We start from the raw sequence: 24,139 nt of genomic DNA, 5'->3' as shown, positions 1-24,139 counted from the left end.
TGCGCGCGCACCTCCCAAAACCTTTGGAGAGGTGCGCGCGTACCTCCGCGCGAACGGGCAGAGATGCCGCTCTTTGAGGAAGCTGTAGCGGCCCGTCTCCGAAGCTGCCGAAAGCGGCAGCTTTGCAGACGGGCCGCTACAGCTTCCTCAAAGAGCAGCGCCCCTGCCCATTCTGAGAGGTGCGCACGCACCTCTCCGAACGACCGGAGGTGCGCGCGCACCTCCCCAAACCTTTGGAGAGGTGCGCGCGTACCTCCGCGCGAACGGGCAGGGGCGCTGCTCTTTGAGGAAGCTGTAGCGGCCCGTCTGCAAAGCTGCTGAAAGCGGCAGCTTTGCAGACGGGCCGTCGCCGTCGGGCAACCGGGAACCGGTTCCATCTCACTTTTTAAAAAAATGGCAACCGCGTGAGTCCGCGCATGCGCAAAAAACCGTTTTGCGCATGCGCAAAACTTTTTTGCGCATGCGCGTGCATGGACACACGCACGCGGCTCCCACTTTTTTTAATTTGTGATGGAACCGGTTCCCAGTGGCTCTTTTCCTTTTTTAGGTTGCCGACCCCTGGACTAGACATACCTAATTCCTGTAACCATTCATGTTTCAGCTTCCAGCCCCCTAATCATTCTTGTGCTCTTCTCTGCACTCTTTCCAGAGTGTCAACATCTGTTTTACACTGTGGGGACCAGAACTGGATGCAGTATTCTAAGTATGCTTTTACCAAGGCTTTGTAAAATGGTACTAGAACTTCAGGTGATCTTTACTCTATCCCTCTTTATTAGGCCAACCCACACATGAGATGGGCTACTTTATAAATTCAACAAATAAATGTTTATAACCACCCTGGGAACTACGATCACCAAACAGTTTGATGAAGTTCATTCAGGAAAGTTAGCACATTCCAACCGAGAGACCCTTCCCAAATGCCTGGGAGCCATCTAGGTTGGCACTGTGATGGATTTATGTTGTTGTTGTTAATTGTGAAGTCGTGCCTGATCCATCGTGACCCCATGGACAATGTTCCTCCAGGCCTTCCTGTCCTCTTCTATCTTCTGGGGTCCATTTAAGCTCACGATGGATTTATAAAAGGAGCTTAAACCATATACTAGGAATATTAATTGCACCAAAGGGGTTTAAGTGGTCAAAGGGGCCTCGGTTCAAATCCCCACTGGACCATGGAACTCAGCACCAAGCAGTATATAAATTTATATCATCATTTGAGACCTGTTAATTTTGTCCAGCACCGGCCTTCCTCACAGTGTCGTTATGAGGATATCGTGAAGAGTTACTCCTTATATCCTGCTCCGGACTCCTCCTAAGGCTGACGGAGGATTAAGTAAGTTAATAATATATAAATGCAACAGGCTAAACCTCACAACAAGCCAGCGAGGTAGGTCGGCATTCCTGCCTCCATGGCCCTGCATGCCTAAAGCTTAGCACAGGGATCGGCAACCTCGGCTCTTTTATGACTCGTGGACTTCAACTCCCAGAATTCCTGAGCCAGCTATGCTGGCTCAGGAATTCTGGGAGTTGAAGTCCACGAGTCATAAAAGAGCCGAGGTTGCCGACCCCTGGCTTAGCACAAAGAGGAGGTGACACACGCTTATAAGTCACCAAGCGACAGGCCAATTTTCACGGCGCAGAATTTATTCTTTCTCTCCCTGGAGATCAACTCGCACGCGGCGACGGGCTGGGTACTTTACACATGCTCAGACACTCCATCTGCCTTCCAGGCAGAAGAGCCCCCTCCCCTTTGTCTGCTCTCCTCCTTTGAGAGGAGGGGGCAGCCCAGCACGTGCAATTAACGCCCTCCTTCGCCGCCGCCTGCGCCGCTTTCTGCCGCGCCCACCCTCCCCAGCCGAAACAACGGAAGCTCGGCGGAGGCGGCCCCTTTAAGAGCGGCGGGGCCGCCCTCTGGCGGTCTGCGACGGCGGTGCAGGTGCAGGTGCAGGATCCCGCTCCTCCAGGTGCGGCCGCTCCGTCTGCTCCGTCCACATCATGGAGCGCGATCGGGGCCCGCGGGCCTCGGCGGTAGATCTGGGCTTCGGGGCGCTCAGCACCGCGCAACTCCGCGCCCTCATGCGGGACGAAACCTGGCTCGAGCGCATCGTCAAGCTAAGCAGGAAGGTAAAGCCGCGGCTCCCTGGTTGCAAGCCCGGGAGAGGAGAGGATCGGGCCCTCCGGAGGGGAGAAAGATGCGGGGGGGGAGGGTGGTATCCTGCTTTCCAGCGGGGTCTTCGGCTGCACGCACCCGCGGATCGCGTTACTCCGAGCCCAGCGGCCATCCCTCTCCATCCAAATACAAAGACCGCCCCCGCCCCCTTGGAAAATAATCCGAGCATCCAAACGAGCACCGATGCCCGCCGAGACTGCCCATGGCGCCCCTGGGGCTGTGCCACCCGACCCCTTTTGCAGCAAAGGCAGCTCTGGTTGCCAGGGGGCTGGGAGTCTGGTACGGGAGGGGGCTAGTGCCAGTCCAGCCAGGCCTATGCTTGGTGCCAGGAACAATGCCCAGACCTTCGGCCTTTTCACGGAAGCTGTTGGCCCAAATGCACAAGACTCAAAAGATGATAGCCGGGCCCCAGGTGGGGAGGCCCTCTTGCCCCAACTGTTAGATATGCCCTTGGAAGATCTATCCCCTTCTCATCCCCTTCTGCTAGCTCCAGGGATTAAAAGGCACCCCGTATCTCCCTGTCCCACCTCTGAAAGCTGCCCCTGGGATCCAGTTTGAACCGAGGTGTTCTGCTACTCTGGTTCCACCTCTCCAGCCCCCAGAGATGCTATAGGCCCCTTTGTGGACTGTTGTCGGATTTTGGTCTTCTCCACCCACCTGTCACTCAGCCCCCTCCTTTCCCTGAAAAGCAGTCTTTCCCCCCCCCCCCACCACCACCACAACACTCTTTGAAATACACCCCATTTATTATGCTGGAAGAAATGCCGAGAAGCCTCTGTCTGTTTGGGGTCCTGGAGATGGAGTCATCCAGGGAGGGAGTGGGTGTGATGGTTTGCAAGGGGGGGGGGAATGGTCCCAAGGCCTCATTGCTTTTGTCTTGGCAGAGTAGACCCATCCTGGACTAGACCCTCCCTTCCCTCTTTTTCTCTAGCGAAAATCAGCCACAATGGTGACCACAGACCCCTGTTTTGTTTCTCGGTGCTGAAAAGAAAGAGATTTCTTTTCCGAGATCCAGCAAAGCCTCATTGACCCAGCCATGGAAACACGGGCGGGGGTTGGGGGTGGGGGGTGTTGACTGTCTAGCCAGGCAGGCAACATGTCTTGCGCTGGGTAATAGAGAAAGGTTGCCGAATTAAGTGCCACAGCATGTCAGGCATTTTCATCATAAATGGCGTATGATTTTTCCCTTTCGGCAGGCGTGGAAACAAAGCAAAACCTCCCCCCCCTTCTTTCCCTTATTTATTTGGCATCCAGCTAACTTCTTCCTTGTCCCCCCCAATTGCAGGAATTCCCCACCCCTTTTTGTGGCCCCCAGACCTTCATTGGAATCTGCTCCTGGTCTCACAGTTGCAACGTCACACATGTTGTCATCCATCCTCACAAGGAGACGTTGAGGCTGTTGATTTTGGAAAGGCACCTTCTCTGCCTCCTTTCCAACAATGGCCAGAAAAACAGCCTCACTTTAGCAATAGCTTTGTCAGTTCAGAGAAGCTGAGTATTCCCAGCTCTTGTCTTTGGTGTGCTTTTGAAGCAATGCCGGCTGCCTTTTATACAAAATCCTTAACCGGGTCAATTAGAAGACTTAGCGGCTTGCTCTCAATCATTGTGCTAATTATCATTAATTTTAATCTTGGTTAGTCTTTTGTTGCTTAGTATGTTGTGTGAACCCAGCCTCTTTGGAGAGTTATGGTTCAGTGTCCTGTGCAAAACAGACTGGTTAATTCAGTTACCAAGACAGCGTATTGTGTAAACAGGGGTACTGAGTTTCTAGATCTCATCAAAAACCCAGCACCTCTGAAAAATTGCCCATCAAGATGGTCAAGACCTTTCCCCATAGTTTACCATCCCCAATGCCCCCCACTCTAAGATGGTCCAATAAATACATTTGTCTTCCCCATGAGTTTAAGTGAAGTACAAGATAAATCACAAATACTATACAGCATATTTACTAGAAGATCACCCCAAAATGTTACCTTTTAGGTTTAGAGCAGTTTGTCATAGTTTCAAGACTCCCATAGAGAACTCACAGTTTGGTATACCAAGTTAGTAAATAGTCAGTAAATATTTACCATGTCAGTAAATAGTAACTTTTGCTTGAAGGGTTGTACTCCCCCAAAAGATCTAATGCTTAATTGAGGGAGGGGGAAGTATCTACCTATTCTCCAAAGCACCTGAAGGCAGGACAAGAAGCAATGGATGGAAACTAATCAAAGAGAGAAACAACCTAGGGGAAATTTCTTGACAGTTAGAACAATTAATCAGTGGAACAACTTGCCTCCAGAAGTTGAGGGTGCTCCAACACTAGAGGTTTTAAAGAAGAGATTGGACAATTATTTGTCTGACATGGTATAGGGATTCTTGCTTGAGTACGGAGCTGGACTAGAAGACCTCCAAGCTCCCTTCCAATTCTGTTATTCTGGTTTGCCCAGAGGTCTAATAAGGGCAGTAGCTCTAGAACAGGGGTAGGCAACCTCGGCTCTTTTATGACTCATGGACTTCAACTCCCAGAATTCCTGAGTCAGCATAAAAGAGCTGAGGTTGCCTACCCCTGCTCTAGAAGAATAACCTTTTGGCAGCTTCTCAGTGGCTCTATGCTTGCTGCAGCCAGAAACAGTGAAGCACATTCAGTGATTGAATGCCAATTGGTAACAGAGAATAGCTGGCCATGCTCCTGAGATACTTTCCTTCATGAAGAGGGTTTGGAATTGGCTAGTATGAAGGAACAAAAGCAGACCGGAGTAGCCTCTCAAGGACCCATGTTATTAGGGGAGGCCTCAATATACATCTGCCAAAAGTGTATTTGAAAAATTATAAAAACTTTAATAATCAGGGAAAAATCTGGCTCCAACGTCCAATATTAATTTGAATTTAGTAGGGAAAAAAATCCACTTCCCTTCACATCTTTAATATGGAGCATTAGTTGAACTCCCAGAATGAAAGTGTGACATAATGCCTACTGATTGCATTCACACAATCAACACTTCTTTTCTTGATTTGCACAGTACATTAAATCTCACAGAAAATCCCTAACCAAGATTAAAATTAACTCAACCTTGCAAGTTATGCCCATGTAGCCACCAGGATTTTAAATGACTCTCTTCAGCAAGTTGTATGAATGGTTCGCTTATCTAATCCTTTGGAGTTGTTTTTTTCTTCTCATAGGTACAACATCCTTCTAAGATAGGTAAGAATTTTAGCTCCTAACTGTAGAAAGCTGAAAGTTGGTCTGTTTCCTAAAATGGCCATTTCCTGGAGATTAAAATCCATGACTTCCGAGCACAACATTCTTTAGGCCTGATTTATATTGGTGGCAGCAGTAGCAGCTGCTGAATAATTAGACATATTTTAGGCATCCATTCAGACCAGCTTGATAGGTCCATTCACATTAGTTTTTTAACTTGGTTACCAAGTTAATCCACTGTCTAGTTTGAACAACACTCTGAACCATGACTAACCACACAATTCATTTAGTTAACATTATCAAAGTTTGTATGCTGCATCAAGAAAGACTTTTTATGACTTGCTTCAGCATGTTGCATGAACACAGCTGTTGAATTTCCCTTGGTGAAGTTATTTCTCCACAATATATCGCTCCAAGACTCAAGCGCTATAGGTGCTTCTAAACTGCTTCTTTTACTGTTTTGTACTAAATCAGTCAAAATCACTTCGTAACAAAAATGTAATTTGTATCTTCAGATTGTATTGTTAAATACTGTGTCTGTACAGCTTTGGCTCAAATGTATTTTGAATCTCAAACGGTGGTGCTACAGGTGGTGGGGATACCAGCAAAACCATCAGTAGGCGTAGTGCATAAATCTGTACCCTTATAAACAGACAACCCAGACAAGAGTGCAGACAGCAAAGCAAAGATTAGCAAAAAAAAAAAAGTAACTCAAATGAGGATGATAAACTGCCAGATACAGAAGGAAGCCAGGATCTAAAGATCTGTAGAACAGCAGCTTGGGGGAAAAAAAGCAAGAGTATCAAACTGGATTGCAAAGGGGGTTGCTAAACATGCGCACTGTTTTTAGCAGGGAAAGTGGCTTTCCCTGTTTGGGTGATAAGTCCAAATCTTATTCTCCATGCATTCATGGGAAAACACTGCACTGTATGCTCAGGATAACCAAAACAACCTCTTGACAAGCCGAACAGATAATCAGATAGAGACCTTTTGGCCTGACCCAGACCCTCATTAAATATGTGTCTTTTCAGTTCCAGAACCTGCAGCTGGAGCGGGAGGTGCACCTGGCTTCCAACTATAACCTTGCCAAGCAAAATTTGGGCTTGCAGCCTCGGCTAGAGAACGGCAAAGCTTCACTCGCCATCAAATACCAGGAGTTGCAGGAGCTACGGGAAACCTGTCATGACAAACAGCAGCGCTTGGGTGAGCAACCGTTGGTGTCTTCCTTTCTCCCCCACCCCACCTTCTCCCAGAGTACTATTAGATCTGGACTGCCTTGATGTGGATCATCAGTGTTTCTCAACATCGATTGCTTGGCCTGGGAATTCTGGGAGTTGAAGTCCACCAATCTTAACATTGCTAAAGTTGAGAAACTGTTCTAGATGATCAGCAGAAGGCAATACATTTGTTAGTGGTCTGGACTTTTGCAGGCCTGAGAGCATCTTTAAGTAAAAGGACTTCATTCATGACAGCTTGCCTCCCTTTAAACCATGCCTAAAAAGTTAGGATTCCAAAAGTAGACCAGTTGATAATAGTTGTAAAGAAGTTTGGCCTTATTCATAATGGGTGGGCCTGGTCTATGATCACAGTTGGTTTTATCAAATTTCAGTTTACTACAAATATGTAGATCCCCTTTCCCTACTTCCCCTATTCCCTGGGCACAACTGGAAAGATGAATAGATGGAGGAACATGAAAAGTGAGGGTTCTACAACTTTATACTGAAAGTGTTTCTTTGCTCTGGAAAAGTGTTTCTCAAATTTAGCAATTTTAAATGGTGTGAACTTCAACTCCCAGAATTCCTCAGCTGCTTTGGACAATGAAGTATTTCTCCCACTGTAAATGCAACACGTGGATGAGATATATGTAATTTTAGTGAGCTGAGACGTGTTTGGATTACAGATTTCAACTTGAGTTCAGTACAGGTAGTTCTCAACTTACAACCATTCATTTAGTGTCCATTTGAAGGTACAACACTGAAAAAAGGGACAAGACCAGTTTTCACACTTGCAACCATTGCTGCATTCCCACGATTAAAATACAGGGGCTTGGAAACTGGCATGTATTTATGATAATTGCAGTGTCCTGAGGTTATGTGATCACCCTTTGTAACCTTCCCAGTTGGCTTCTGACAAAGAATGGGAGAAGCCAGATTTGCCTAACAGCATGTTTCACTTAACAACATTGGCAAAAAAATTATAATATGGGGCAGAATTCACTTCACAATTTTTTTTTGCTTAGCAACGGAAATTTGGGCTCAATTCTGGTCATAAATGGAGGTCTACCTGTATGTGATATTTGGGGAGACGATCACCCTGCTTTATAAAGTCTAAACCCTCCCTGGAGTTGGAGAAAGAAAGAGACAGACTAAAAGAAAAAAAAACCCACCTTTCCTCCTCTCTCAGCCCTATAACAGGAGGGATGTTTGACACATGAGATACAGCTGTCACTCTGCATGTTTCCCCAATCACAGAGAAGAGAAATCTAATGAAAGGCAAGGAACAAAACGGGGAAGCTTTCCTCCCATTGTCCCAGCATTATGTAGAAACCAGATTTAGAATTGTTCCTAACCCAATAATGTGGTTTGTTTACTTGTACAGGTAGTCCTCCACTTACAACAGTTTGTTTAGTGTCCATTCAAAGTTACAATGGCCCTGAAAAATGTGTCTTATGACTGTTTTTCACAGTTATGACCTTTGCAGCATCCCTATGACCCTGTGATCAAAATTCAGAGGCTTTGCAACTGGTTCCCAATTGCAGCAGCAGTGGGTCTCAAACGCAAGCCTACCTATCAGCAGCCTAGTGTCCTAACCCCATGAGCCACTTCACCCCCATCTGCAGTAAATTAATCTATAGGAAAAAAATCCTGAAAACTAGTTAGAAATCAGTAAGTAGAATGGAAGATGCTCAGCTTCATCTTTGCATCCCGGTTTAAAATGAGCACTGTTCAGTGACTGTTCAAAGTCACAACAGCTCCAAGTGACTTATAACCATTTTTCTGTCAGACTTATGACAGTTGCAGCATTTCCATGGTCATGTGATCAAAATTTGGACACTTGGCAACTGGCATGTATTTATCACGGTTGCCGTGTCCCAGGGTCATGTGATCCCCTGTTGCGACCTCCTGACAAGCAAAGTCAGTGGGGAAGCCAGATTCACTTAAAAACCAGGTTACTAACTTATCAGCTGCAGTGATTCACTTAACAACTGTGGCAGGAAAGGTCATAAAATGGAGCAAAATTCACTTAACATGTTTCACTTAACAGAAACTTTGGGCTCAATTGTGGCCATAAGTCAAGAACTACTTGTATTTGTTATTATTTCGGTTTGTAAACCATAGTGTACAGCCAAGTGTGCAGGATGTCAGTTGTGGTTTATTCAGTAAATTATGTTTAAAACCAATCAAGATTTGTCTTGAGTATCTCCTGGCATTTTAAGGGAAAGAAGCAAAAGAGTTCTGTAGTAGTTGCCTTTGGTGGTATTGGTCGCAGCTATGCTTAAAATGGTTAACCCATTTACTGACTTTCTACTGCCTACCAAACCATAATTTAATCACACTGACTAGTGTCATGCATAACATGCTTAACCATGACAAACAAATCAAAGTTAAAATTCCTCAAGTGTCACCTGCTACACTGATACAGGCATTATATATTTAACTGGATTAGATAAGCATCGATGTAAACCTAGCCTCAATACAATCTAGATCTAGATGGCTGGCTGGGGAATTCTGGGATTTGAAGTCCACAGGTCTTAAAGTTGCCAAGGTTGGACACCCCTGATTTAGATCCTGGGAAACAAGATGGGTATGTGGAAGGAGATCAGAAGTGAGCCACCTGCTGAGACCCCCATCCCTCTGGAGATAAGGGGCACCTTATCTCCAGAAGGTACATAGGTAGTCCTTGACTTACGACCCTTTGCTTAGTAATCATTTGAAGTTAGAACAGCACTGAAAAAATGACTTATGACTGCTCCTTGCACTTATGACTATCACAGCGTCCCTGTCATGCAGTCGCCAGCCGTCCATCCTTCTGAGATCAGTAAAACAAGGACCCAGATTGTTGGGGACAATATGCTGACTCTGTAAACTGCTTAGAGAGGGCTGTAAAGCACTGCAAAGTGGCATATAAGTCTAGGTGCTATTGCTATCAATGCTGTTGCCATCTGGGCGCTTGGCTGCTTGCATTTATTTATTTATTTATTTATTCATTCATTCATTCATTCATTCATTCATTCATTCATTTATTTATTTATTTATTTTTGGGACTTATATTCCACCCTATCTCCCGAAGAACTCAGGGCGGCTAACAACAATAAAAACAACAATACAAAAGTTAAAAGAAATTAAATAAACAGCCCCAATAAATAAGTTAGACAATTAAAAATTAAAACATTTTAAAAACCCTGTCGTCAGTCCAGGTCAGCCTGATGAAAAAGGAAAGTTTTAAGGCTGCGGCGAAAGGACCGGAGATCCGGGGCCATCCGGAGCTCAAGGGGTAGTTGGTTCCACAGGGCTGGCACTCCCACAGAGAAGGCCCTCCCCCTGGGGGTCGCCAGCCAACATTGTCTAGCCGATGGCACCCTGAGGAGGCCCTCTCTGTGTGAGCGTACTGGGCGATGGGAGATCGTTCCCGGCAGCAGACGGTCCTGCAAATATCCCGGGCCTAGGCCATGTAGGGCTTTAAAGGTAAGTACCAGCACCTTAAATCTCACCTGGAAGACAACCGGTAACCAATGCAGCTCACGCAGGAGGGGTGTAATATGGGAGTATCAGGATGCTCCCATCACTACCCGCGCGGCCGCATTCTGCACCAGTTGGACCCTCCGGGTGGTCTTCAAGGGCAGCCCCATGTAGAGAGCATTGCAGTAATCTATCCGGGAGGTAACGAGTGCATGAGTACGTAGGGCATCTCAGTCCAGATAGGGGCGCAACTGGCGCACCAGGCGAACCTGGGCAAATGCCCCCCTGGCCACGACTCCAATATGATCTTCAAAACTGAGTCGTGAGTCCAGGAGGACGCCTAAATTGCGTGCCCTATCAACGGGAGGTAACACCTCTCCTCCCATAACCAAAGATGGAACCTCTTGGACAAGTCGAGATGCCGGTACGTAAAGCCACTCAGTCTTGGCCAGGTTGAGCTGGAGCCTGTTCTTCCCCATCCAAATCCGTACCACTTCCAGGCAACGGGACATCACATCGAGAGCATCGCTGGGTTGGTTCGGGGTGGAGATGAAAAGCTGGGTCTCATCAGCATATTGATGATACCTCACCCCGAAACCATGGATGATCTCACCCAGCGGCTTCATATAGATGTTGAACAGGAGGGGCGAGAGTACCGACCCCTGAGGCACCCCACAATCAAGGGGCTTCGGGGTTGACCTCTGCCCTCCTGCCAACACCGTCTGCGAACGGCCCGAGAGGTAGGAGGAGAACCACCGTAAAACGGTGCCTCCCACTCCCAACCCCTCAAGACGTCGCAGCAAGATACCATGGTCGATGGTATCAAAAGCCGCTGAGAGGTCTAATAGGACCAGGACAGAGGAATAACCCCTGTCTCGGGCCCGCCAGAGATCATCCACCAGCGCGACCAATGCCGTCTCCGTGCTGTACCCGGGCTTGAAACCCGATTGGTACGGATCCAGATACTCAGTTTCCTCCAGGACCAAAGGGAGCTGCCGTGCCACCACGCTCTCAACAACCTTCGCAAGGAGGCAAAGGTTGGAGACAGGACGAAAGTTATTCAAAATAGCTGGATCCAAGGCAGGTTTCTTGAGGAGGGGCCTTACCACCGCCTCTTTCAAGGCAGCAGGGAAGTATCCCTCACTCAAGGAAGCATTAATAACTGCCAGGAGCCAGCCTCGTGTAACCTCCCAAGCCGCATAAACCAGCCAGGAGGGACACGGGTCCAACAAACACATGGTGGCACTTAATTTCCCCATGATCCTGTCCACTTCATCCGGAGTCACAGGATCAAACTCTTCCCAAATATTATCGGCCAAACCCATCGCTTCCCCCTTGTCAGATACTGCCCAGTCGGAGTCCAAGCCAGCCCTAAACGTATTGCAGTTGCAGCATTCTGCAGTCATGGGATCCCCATTTGGGATCTTCACAGCAGACTTCCAACAAGCAAAGTCACTGGAGAGGCCCACAGGGAAGGTCACAAGTCAGGTCATGTGGTGTCTTGCTTAATGACCACAGTGATTAATGATCATAGCAGGAAAAAAATCGTGTGGTCATGTGGTGTTTCAGTTAACAAGCACCTGGCTTAATGATAAATTTTCTTGTCCCAATTGTGGTTGCAAGTCAAAGATTACCTGTAGACCCAATTTTAACCTGCCTTTGAAGAACATTGATAAATTGATGCTGGTGCAGACACAGCTACCCAAAGCCATTAGTGTCATCCCTATCCATTCCACAGTCATTGCATAGGCTTTTGACAGGCTAGTAAGTACAATTTAAAGTACAGGTAGTCCTCAAATTACAACTGTTCGTTTAGTGACCATTTGAAGTTACAATGGCACTTTGACTAGTTTTCCATACTTATGACTGTTGTAGCTTCCCCATTTTGGCATGATCAAAATTCAGAATACTTGGCAGCTGACTCATGTTTATGACGGTCACAGTGTTCCAGGATTATGTGATCCCCCTTTGCGACCTTCTGACCAGCAAAGTCAGTGGGGAAGCCAGATTCACTTAACAACTATGTTACTAACTTAACAACTGAAGTGATTCATTTAACAAATGTGGCAAGAAAGGTCATTAACTGAGGCAAAACTCACTTAACAAATGTCTTGTTTGTGAACACAAGGGCCAACCTGAAGCCACCCTACAATTCTTTTACAAGCTCCGACTGAATCATGAATTTTGAAGTTGAAAGGGACCATATAGCAACAGAAAATTTGGGCTCAATTGTGGTCATAAGTCGGGGACTGCCTGTACTGATTTTAAACTACAAATGGCACAGCACTGAGTTACTTCTTGGACTACCGGCATTGCATGGGAACAACCTAGCTGGTGTGTTACTGACAAGTTGAGAATTCGAGATTCTATCCCTCTTGAGTGATTTTTGGGAGGGACCAAAAAAATTCAGAGTTTTTCATTTGATGTTCCATCCCTACAGAACAGTTTATCCCTGGAGAACCAACTGGCACCCTCCTGTAGAAATTCAAAGCAGAGTTTTTCTGTAGAGCTCTTAATAGTTTTAGTTAATTTGCAATTTTTAAAGATTGGGTGTGATCAATCAATACCGAAGCAGAGATAGTTTATGTAATTGGGTTACCGATTTTCATTGTTTTAGTGTTCAATTTTTGTGAACCTCCAGAAATCCATGGAGAATCAGCAGTATATAAATACTGTACGTAAGCAAATGCCTCTAGTTCTTTGATCATTTGTGAATACAAGGGCCAACCTGTTATAAGCTCCAACTGAATCGTGAATTTTGAAGTTGAAAGGGACCATATAGATCTTAGTGCTGGTACATTGGGGTGGGGGAGAGTGTTCCAAAATGTTCAAGATGGTGGTTATGAACTAACTAATTGAAGTCCCACCTCTTTTTTATATGTGACACACATAAGAAGCTTCCATTGTACAATCACACTCATCATCTTGGCTTTTTGAAGACACATTCTGATTTGATTTGATTTGGATTATTTGGATTTGATTTAGATTTGATTTGGTTCATATGGGCACCCATTTCAAATACATGATGGGGGGCGGGGGGGTTGTTATCTAACATTAAATCAGGCCCTCCTGTAACTTCATCCATTACTGCATCCCACATCCTCCAGTATGGAATGAGAGACAGCAGGCTTGACCTTCTTCTTACGATAACCCTCCAAGTACCTGGTGACTGCTATTCTATCCTTCCTTGGCCATCTTTCCTCAAAGCTAAATGCCTCATCCCTGAATCAGTCCCTATAGAACGTTGGCTTCTAGTCCCCTTCAACAGGAGAAAGAGAAGACAGAAGTTGAAGGTGCCATTATAGTCTCTCCTTTGGAGTTGGCAACCTGGGATTTTATTCTTCTTGCAAAGATTAGGGAGCACACTCTGGCATTCCTCACTGCCATGGTGCAAGGATTACAACACAGCTGGCTGACCTGTGGATGTTAAAGCTGAACTTGCCCTTTGTCTAACAGGTGCGTGTATGGCAAAGTGGACTCCAGAGAACGCCCTGAGCAGGCTACAGGCTGAACTGGAGAACGTAGAGGCCAAAGTAGAGGTGAGTCATGAGGAACAAGCTAGGCTGGCTTCCCCAGGGCTGCTCCAAGGAATCCTCTTTTTTATATATATAAAAGGAATAAGTGTCTTCCTTTCAATCGTCTGCCAACATAGAGATAAGAGGAAAGTGACTCCAGGCCACCTTTCTCCATGCCATCCCGTCGAAGGTCAGCTTCCCAAACTTGTTCCAGCCTGTGCCAGGAAAGGCAGAAGTGTGACAGACAAGGAAGGAAAGCGAGAGAATTTTCCTCTGCTTCTGTCTAAGCTTGAGAAGGGGACCCTGTTTGTTACCTGAACTTTGGGCTTCAAGGATGTGCAAGTGATACGGCTTTTCCAAGCTGCATCTCTCAAGACTTGGCTTGTGGCCAGTATGGAGCTTTGAACCACCTTTTTAGCTGTCACAAACTATCCGTTTGGCTAGAGTTGCAGACACACAACACACTGAACTAGGCCAATGAAAGACCTAGTGACTGCATTCCCACAACATACCAAACGTGTAGGGTTAACATTAGCACTTTTTGTTTTTATCTCTTAGCTGAGCACTCAACCTGTTTGGTTAGTTTAGGTTCAATGTATTGTGCAAATTTAAAAAAAAATAGGTTGAGCAACCAGGTTCAGTGTGTTGTGCGAACCCTTCCTTTATGTTATTGCTATTATCGTATCAACAACAAATATCAAATTAAATATGTTGGACTGTTTCAGTGGTACTCAAGCTATGGAATGTCATCCCCTCCTTGGGAGAGAGAGCAAGACATTTGGAGTGGAGGTGAGGCATGATGTTGTAGGGACATATAGGTCCCTACAGCATTTATATATATTTTAAAAAGCCTCCTTCGCATCAAGCTCAAATCTGGTGACACCATGGACACGTCCAGGCTCACCATTGCCTACTTCTAGGATTCCCGCCCCCCAAAAAAAAACTTTTCTGTCTAGTCTAAGCTCTGGAATTCCAGGAGGTCCCTCATCCAAGTGTTAACAAAGGCTGATGCTTGGGGTTGGACTAGAAGACCTCCAAGGTCCCTTCCAATTCTGTGTTCTAACTTAACTTTCCAGATCAGTCAGAGTTAGCTGACTGCTGCCATCTGCTGATAGCCAGAGTTTTTAGAGTCTCTCCTTGCAGGAGTAGCAGAGCTCTTAGTACTGCAGCCACCCGAGCTGCCCTTCTTATAATGAATTTGGAATGAGACAAAAGAATACCATGCAAATAGTCCTCTATTTGTGACCATTTGTTTAGCAACCATTCAGATTTATGACGGTGTTAAAAAGGTGACTTATGACTAAACTTCGCTCTTACGACTGTCACACACGGTCATACAATCTTGATACGGATGCTTGGCAACCAGCTCACACTTATGACAATTGCAGCCTCCTGCGGGCCACATGATTGGCTTTTATGACCTTCTCAGAGGGCTTCTGGCAAGCAGAATAATAGGGAAGCCAGCGGGGAAGGTCACAAGTCACAGTCACATGATGTCCCACTTAATGACTGGGGGCAATTTGCTTAAGGACAGTGGCAAAAAAAGGTTGTAAAATTGGATGCTGTTGCTGGGTGCCTCACTTAACAAACATACCGCTTAACAACAGATTTATTATGGTCTTAGGTCAAGGACTACCTGTAGAGCTTTTGACTGGAACAGCTTCTTTTCCATTAAGAGATGACCAAGAAACCTTTTCTAAATGTCACTGTTGGATTAGCAGTCTAAGCCCCAGATACAGTATACATGGCTGTTAAATGCAGTGTATGCAGTGTATGTCTAGGTACACACAAGTGTTTGTAGGGTGCTTTACATCTTTGCCTGCAAAAGAATATGGTCAAGGGGCTAAGAAAATAGAGGGAACCCAGATGCCAATTATGCTAGTTCCATTTGTGCTGATTTGAATGTCTAGGAAAGAACTGCTTTCCATTCTTAAATGAGATAGGCAGCATGGGGCTTTCCAACTGTTTTGGCTCCAGCTCCCATTAGCACCCATTGGCATAGCAATGTTATAGAAATTGTAGCTCAGAACAACTGAAGGAAATGGGGTCAATGTTTGTATTCTTGTCCCAGGTCTCATTCTCCTCCATTTATTCCTATGGCAAATTCTGAATGTAGCCGTGGAGTTTGCAACTTTCCTTAATCACCTTTTGAGCCAATACATTAGCAGTTCCCTATAAGATTGTGCCAGGAGCTGCATTCACACAGTGCAATTAATTTGATTAATGAATTAACTCATGTTCTGGATTTGCACAAAACATTAAACTATGATAGCATTGTAGAGGGCCTTGTAGACCTGGCTCTTCTCCTAGAGTTTGGGCTAGGGCAGAGGTGGGGAATGATGGCCCCTTTATGACTTGTAGACTTCAACTTCCATGGAGGGTGCCATGGCTGGCTCAGGAATTCTGGGAGTTGAAGTCCACAAGTCATAAAAGGGCCATTTTCTCTCTCTCTCTCTCTCTCTCTCTCTCTCTCTCTCTCTCTCTCTCTCTCTCTCTCTCTCTCTCTCTCTCTCTCTCTCTCTCTCTCACACACACACACACACACACACACACACACACACACACACGGACTATGGTAATTGGACTCCTTGTGAATTTGATATAGGGCAGATTTACCATCTTTGTTTGTTTTCACTGGTTTGTTTTTGACTGGTATTATATTTTATTCTTTTTATTACATTGTGAACTTTCCAAGTCACTTGAAGTTAGAAATGAGGTAAATAAATGAATTAAATCAAATTAAATTAAACAATAAACTAACTAAACAAGCTAGATTCACACAGCACCCTAAAAACTAAGGTCAATGGCTAAACTTAGTATGTTGTATAAACACATGTACTGGTTTTTCATGTGGTGATTTTCTAGATTTATATCCCACCTGTCAGCCTTCCCAGGTTGACTAGAGAAGGACCACAACAAAATGAGCTAATTCGGCTTTATTGTAAGGTTACATTAACTTGCGAGAATCTTGCATGTCTGAAAGAACAAATCTCCTATGGTTTCTTTTTCCAACCTGATAAGTTAGGGAGGCTCCTTTTTGAGTTTCTTTCTCTGCCTGTTATGCAGCTGTAGACTCCCTCCCCTGTTATCTAATTGCTCCCTAGGCAGCATATCTTTCAGTCCACCCATGTCCCAGAGACCATTCTCACATACCATTGAATCACCTGTCCTCCGCAGGCTTATAGTGCCCTCCATTACACTCCCTTCTCCAGTTTCTCCAACAATAAAAATGTTAGGAGTGCTAGGAGTGACCAACTCAAAGTTATCCACTGAGCTTTCATGGCTCTGGCTGGAATCTTCTCAGTCTGAACCCAACACTCTTAATCATTAATCAACACTCTTAATCATTGTATGTATTGGTTGTCTTTACTGGAGCTGCTTAAAAATACAACCAGAGAGAAGGAGGGCAAGAGAATCTAGCCTATACTTATAAGCAAGGTATGTGAAGCTACATTTCTAAGCAATGGACCCAAAATTTAAATTACACTGAACATTGTAGTACATTTTCAGCAAAACTGAGCCAACAAGAGATTTAGAAAGCTCCCAGAAATAGCAGAAATAAGTTTGGAATGTTTTTCTATAATCACAGCAAGCACCAAAGGAATAGGAAATGTTCTAGATACAAACGGAGGAAAAATGTCCATTTCAGGTCTCTATGAAGAGCCTGATGGGATATAAGCAAAATACTATAGGAAAGAACACAGACCCTGCCTTGCAATTCCTAAGCTCATTTCTGCTTTTAAATTCACTGTACCATCACCACTGTTACATAAGGCTTTAGTCAGACCCTCATTTGGAATACTGTGACCACTTCTGGAGGCCTCACTTAAAAAAAGATATAAGATTGAGTGAGTCTAGAGGTGGGCAAGAAAAAAGTGCAAGCTCTGAGAGACAAAACGTATCAGAAGAGATAGGAGGAACTGAATATGTACTGCCAGGAGAACAGAAGGGAAAGGGGGAGATATGATTAAAACCTTTAAAACATATTCAGGGCATGAAGAAGGTTCTAGAAGGTTCTAGCATTTTCAATATTAAAGCAAAAAAAAAATCAAGAACCCAGGTCATTACCTCAAATTGACAGGAGGGAAGTTCAAAAATAATGTTAGAAAGTATTACTTCACAAAAAAGAAGAGTGGAAGTTTGGAACTAACTCCCAGCCAAGGTAGTGGGTCAATCATCTGAGTTTAAACATGCTTGGGATAAATATACGTCCGTCATCTGACAAAAATTAAAATAAATAAATAAATAAATAAGCATAATTTTTTAAAAAAACCCTCAAAGGTCAGACTTAATAGACCACTAGATCTTTTTCTGCTGTCGGTTTTCTATGTTTCTGCACTAAGTAAAGATTAAACTTCCACTTGGCTTAGTTTTGTAAACGGAATGGGAACAAGCACCATGTTGGTCTGCAGCTCAGCGGAAAAACCCATTGGGAGGAGCTGGTTGTTGAAATTGGCTTGGAACACCCAACTATCCCAAATGGCAGTTTCATCTTCCGTTCTTTGTCCACAGGAACAGATGGAGCAGTTCCTGTGTTGGGATCTGCCCATCGAGACTTTTGTGGAGTCTTTCCAGCACAGCCGCATGCTCTCCCATCTTCGTCGCACCCAGCTGGAGAAGCTGCAAGAGATCCTGAAGGTGGAGAAGACAAAAACTCCTGAAAAGCCAAGCCCGAGCTGTGAAGAGGAACAGCCTGCGGTCTCCCCAGCACTTCCAACTCCTCCTCCACCTTCGGCTCAAGCGGCCCCGGCTCAGAATAATGGGCCACCTCCTAAGGTCTTCCAGCTCCGCTTGGCACCGGCATTCTTGATTCCATCGGAGGCTGTGCTCCCCATCCCCATGACGGCAGCCCCTCAGAAGTGCTGCCTGCCCACTCTGGCCACTTCGCACTCCACCGCTAACTTTGTGAGCTCTCCCTTGAGTCTGATTGGGCACATCCACTTGCCCCAGACCCACCTGCCTCACCAGCAGAAGAAGAAAGAGCCCCCACACCGGTAGCTGCAACAGCGCCAACGGGACATTTTGACCAGAGCCTCTGACACCAGCTACAATGGGCCAGAGTCTGAGGTGTGATGCCAGCCTGCCAAGAACTCCACCTTCCCAGACTTGGTGGGAGTTGAGGGTGGGCATATGGCAGAGAGCTGGCTCCCTTTTCTCTCTGGCTGCCAAAATAATTTAGATTCCATCTCCACTCCTCCCCTCGCCATCCCCCACCTCCCCAGGCAGTTTGGCTGGCTGGGTTGATCCAGTGTTACTAAATGTATAGGTGGCCAAGACCGCAGGGAATTGTGCCCTGCCTCCCCCTTTCCCACTTGAGAAATAAGGAAAGTTATGTCGCTTCTTTCCCCCCCCCCTTCTTTTTCGGGAGCCTGAATTCACCATCATGCACTCATTACGCCTATCTCTCGAGTTAGGTGGGGGAAAAACCTCTTGCAAACTGCTTGTTGCTTTTCTGGATGCTGGGTGTGATCAATTTCAGGCAGGGCTATCTCTAACCCCCTCCAGGCAGTCGGCCGGCTGATCTTCTCTATCGCACAAGGGACTCCATTTCAGTAGCAAGTAGGAAGAGAACATCCATGGTGGGGGACGGGTGGGGGTGGGGGAGGGAATAGAGCACAGCACATTTCCAGGGGTCGAGAAAGGAAGGGTTGGCCAACTGCTTAGAGGGGGCAGTTTTGGGAGCTGAATTGCCCCCCCCCTCCGCTTCCTATTCATTTTTTTTCTATTGGGGCAGGGGGGTCTGCAGATGAAGTGGGGGAGGGGGTCTATTGATGTGATGGGGGGGTTGAGGTTGCAAAGCACAGGGTAGAACATTTTAGCCCAAAGTTTATGCCACGGCTAGAGAATGGGTTAGTACCAGCATAGGCACACGGTCTCAACAGGGTATGCATAAACGGGAGAGATGAGGCATGCTCTATGGGGGACATGCCTTCCAGGATGGGTGGGGGAGGGAGCAAGGAAATATTTTCAAGCAAACTTTTCTCTTGAATCAATGTGCTTGCTAAAAAACTGAAGGATGAAATTCTGGGGATAGCAGGGAGGGAGATTTGAACTGGGGGGAAAAAACGTTTCTCCTAATATTAATCCCTTCCCCTCAAGCAATTATAAGTGTGATTGGACTTAGAGGGTACAATGCAGGTGAAGTTAGCCATGCCAAGATCCCATTGAAAGCGAAGGCAGAATAAATGCAACGTGGCTGGGCATGCCATTTGCTACCTATCTGGTCTACAGCAAAGCTCTTCTTGATTAGAACGTACAATGCATCACTTTTTATCATCGCCTCTGTGGAGGCTGCCCACAGTACCTTTGAATGAGTCACTGCTTTGGCTTTTCCTCTTTGCAGTAGCCTTCCAAGTGGTGGATAATATAGTATTGTTATTATTTCCCTGCCAGGGATAGAAGGGGGCCAATTCCCAACAGACAGACTTGGCCCTCTGACCTCCTCAGAGCCGGCCAGAAAATAAATTACCTTCTTCAGCCTGAGTTCACGGTTGTTTTTAACACTTCTCTACAAAACTGAATTAAAAAGCAACAACAAAATTCCCAAGCCTTGAAATGTCACTTTCCAATCTCAAAAGTTCTTTGCAGTTCACGTTTGTGCAATGAGATTTTATTTCAGCTCCAGCAAGGCTGAGTTTGTGAAGGCCCATAGTAGGGCACCCATTTAGGGAAGGGCAGCTGAGCTAGCATAGGGTCGTGGCAGCCATCTGTGCCATTCCCATTAGAGCAGGATTTCCCAACCCTGGCAACTTTAAGACGTGCGGACCTCAACTCCCAGAATTCCCCAGCCAGCCATGCTTAAGGTTAAAGTGGCGCGACTTAAAAGTTGCCAGGCTTGGATAGAGAAAAAGGGAAAAGTAGAAAAAGGGATTTTGCGTGGCGTACGACTAGAAAGTGTGAAAGATGTGATTGTGAGCCAGAAGCAGCAGACAATATTGCCCAGGCTCACCAAGTGAGGAATGGCTACTTCCTGCCTCAGTGGGTAATGACATCCTGCAACTGAAGCCATCCTGCAGCTGGTTTTGGGGGGATGGGAGGGGGGTGGGAATTGTATCAGGAAGGACCCATTGGGCACTCTTTTCAAAGCCAGGGTCGCAAATCTGAGCCCCTCATCTTGATACTAGACTAGAAGGCAGGAAGCTCTGTTGCAACGGGGCAGCGTCTTAAGAAGAGCTGCTGCCACCGTTTCCCGTTGTGGCATTTCAGTGTTCAAACTTGATTTTTTTTAAAAGAGCAGTGAAGGAGGTCGAAATCTAAACAAGAACCTTATTTTTTCCTGCCACCAAACAACAGGGCATTTCCCAACTCACAAAGGACAGCTGCAGGTGGGGTCAGGCCTGAGTTTCCTTCATAGCAGTCATCATGGGAACTGGAGGACAGGGTGGACGTTGGGAGTTATAAGGAGGACCAGGAGGGTTATCACAATGAAGGGAAATAATCTCTGCTCCTGGTTAGATATGCTGCCAGCATTCACTCAGGACCTTCGAGAACTGAAACCCTATCCTATCCTGCCCCCAATTAGACTTGGAAAGCGGTTCTCCGATTTCTCCCCTAAGCTAGAATGACCCCCCAGTTCAACTCCAGTCTTTTATATTTTCACCATTAGATTCACCAGCCAGCCAGTACAATAACGTATTTTCTTCAGCAAGGACCAGCTACAAAACCCAGACAGCAGGGTGAACAAAGATTGTTGGTATTTGAGGCAATGCAATGTAATGCAATCCACTCCTGAGAATTCCCCACCTTCCTGTCTCTTTAGAGGTAAGATGCTGGACAGCTAAAATAAAACATTGCACCAACCCAGCCTGAAATTTCAAACTCCAAAATTCAAGTGGGAAAGGAACTCCATTTCCAAACTCTGGGTTTTAATATAAAAAGTACCTTTTGCCAGAAAACGTGAGCCAAGTTTTGTTTGAAGTATTCAATGGTCAAGTTTAACATTTCACAGTTAGTTTTTTTCCTTGTATCCTTTAAGTCCAGGAGCATCTATAATTCATGTGGATGGGTCACACTCAAGGCCCAATGTATCTAGTCTGGCATTTTCTTTGTAATGGTCGCAGCCAATCAGAAGGCTCGGGGAAAGCGTACGAATGGAGCATCTTTCAGTAGTGTGCTCCCAGCAACTATTTCTTAAAGGTATACTGCCTCTGAAATGAGAAGATCTGCTTTATGCTCTCATGTCTTACAGCCAACGTTGAGACACCTCACTCATGAATTTGCCTCCATTGCTTAATTACAAAAATGAAAGAATAGAGGAAGAGGGCATTGCATTAGGAGAACATTTGTGCCAGCATTTACAAGGATGTTTGAGTTATCAACATTTGCTTGAAAATTTCCGCTCAAATCTATTTCAGCTCCCAAGAAAAAGGGAACAAGAGAAGGCCATTTCTCAAGTGTATGTTCATTCATTTAAATGCATGCAAATTTAAAGTCACTAGTTTTCTAGCATTGATGCTGAATTGTTTTTATTTTTGATGGCTAGGTTCAAAAAACAAAATAGCCTGCTGTGATAACCTGGTTTGGCCCTTGCAGGTGCCCAGATCCTGGTTTTCTTCGGAGGGAAGCAGGAGTGGGTTCTCATTGACCAAAAGAGTAAACCGGTCCTACCATCGAAAACAATCCTCAGTATCTCAAACAAGCCTAGAGGCCACAACACACTCTTGGAATGTAAATCTGCTCCTTCAATTCTACCACAAGATGGAAAGGGCAGGAGGGGAGGAGGGGCCATTTCCAGTCTCCTCTACCTCTCGGACTTCACTGGATCCCCTCCCTCAGTGACGTAATGCACAAGCCGGAACTGGTTTTTCTTTTTTCTTTTTCTTCTTCCTTCCTTTGGGGACTTTGCTGCAAAACTTTATACATGTGTGAAAGTGGGGGGTGTCTTTCCCAGGGGTCATCTGATTCTGGCAGTGCCCCCAGCAGCTTCAAGGTAGACCTCATGCTGTCTTCGTGAACGTTTTTTTTCCATGTAATGTTTTTTGGAAACATAAGTGTGGAAACATAAATGTGGAATATATATATATATATATATATATATATATATATATATATATATAATATTCTTTGGAATAAATTTAAATACTACATTTCTGTATGCAGCGTTTTCAAAGCTTGTTATTCTGCATGTGGGAAAGGCACTTCAGAGGGCCATGATTTTCGCACGAAGGCAGCATATGTGTTGCTTTGGTCTTTACGTTGGGGTTTTCCTCTGCAGGAATTTCCAAGACTGGGTCTGCACCTATCCTTGCAGAATCGTGATAGGCCCAAAATAATCATATTAGGGTTTAGGATTATGTTGGTTCCCACAACATGCTAAATTTCTAAGCAGTCAATGCTATTTTACTAGTGTCTAGCATTTTATGCCAGTTCAGAAAGTTACTATGTTTACCAGTGTGATTGCATATTCAGATCGTCACATATTCATTCTGGAAACATGCACGCCAGTCTGCAGGCAGCCTTTGCCTGCTTTGTTCGAAAGCATAACATGACTTGGCTTTTCCTTATGTGTTGTCTTCTCCTACTACTAGGCACAGTGTATACAAGTCATAAAAACTTCCCTCTGAAAAATGAATTATTCGTTATCTAGCAGTCATTCGCATTTGAGCAGACCAGATATAAATGTCTTTATAAAGGTGAAGTGAAGGGCTGCTGGATAAGTGTGAATTCATTCCCTAAATCAGTGTCTCTCAATCTTGGCGAGTTTACAGTGAGTGATTTCAACTCCCCAGTAGTAATTCTCCCTGGCAAATTCTGGGAGTTGAAGTCTTAAAGTTGCCTAAGTTGAGAAATACTGTACTGGGGAGAGTGTCTGTTTGAGCAGGGCTTTTCAACCATTTCACCCATTGTACCACTTTTAGGATATGGCAACATCCGAGTACCACCAGTCGCCTAGCAAGGTATCAAAAACCTGATGACCAAAACAAAAAAGAGGAAAAATAATAATAAAGTACAGGTAGTCCTTGACTTACAACAGTTCACTTAGTGACTGTTCGAATTTACAATGGCACTGAAAAAAGTGCCCCCCAAGCCACAGCCGAACAAGACACCTGCCTGCCCACCTGGCGGCGCTCTTCCTTCTGTCTGAGGTTTTCATTGTTGTGAGCATTTCTGTTGAGGATTGTCAGCGGGGGTGGGGGGTATTTGGTTTTTATTCCCCCTGTCTGCTGGGTGGTTGCAGATGATTTTGGTCACTTCACATGAATCAGTTGCCAAGCATCTGAATGTAAATCACAAGACCCTGGAGATGCTGCAACATTCCAACTGATTGGCGCTTTTTCGGGGCTCAGCAGAAGCGCCAGGATGAGTGCCGAGCTCCAGTTGGAGCCTGGCACTGATCCTGGCGTTTCCACTGAGTCCTGACAGCCCCGAAGAAGCGCTGATCATCTGGAAAGCAGCACTGATCCTGGCGCTTCCGTTGAGCCGACAGCCCTGCAGCTCCAGCCATCTCTCGCTCAGGCTTCTGTGGTGCTGCCACTGGTTCAACTCATTCCCCTCCCCCGCTACCACTTTTCTAGGATGGCCGCGTACCACCTTCCAGGTGCCAATGTACCACAGGTGGTACCCGTACCACTGGTTGAAAAGCCCTACGTTTGAGCAC

At 45.6% G+C, this 24,139-nt stretch overlaps 1 protein-coding gene across 1 annotated transcript; it reads left to right on the top strand.

Moving 5' to 3' along the window:
* Positions 1-1,992: 1,992 nt before the first annotated feature.
* Positions 1,993-18,563, top strand: VPS37D (VPS37D subunit of ESCRT-I; the record flags this gene model as incomplete). Its single annotated transcript, XM_081314803.1, has 4 exons — positions 1,993-2,121; positions 6,380-6,551; positions 13,484-13,566; positions 18,055-18,563. 4 exons carry the CDS (start codon positions 1,993-1,995, stop codon positions 18,538-18,540), a joined length of 870 nt encoding a protein of 289 aa, XP_081170929.1. The 3' UTR covers positions 18,541-18,563.
* Between the last annotated feature and the right edge of the window lie 5,576 nt (positions 18,564-24,139).

The sequence above is a fragment of the Vipera berus genome (assembly GCF_964194415.1).
Source record: "Vipera berus genome assembly, chromosome: 1".
NCBI classification, from domain to species: Eukaryota; Metazoa; Chordata; class Lepidosauria; order Squamata; family Viperidae; genus Vipera; species Vipera berus.
Note: the sequence above shows the minus strand (reverse complement) of the source record. Positions and strands in the feature narration are given on the sequence as shown.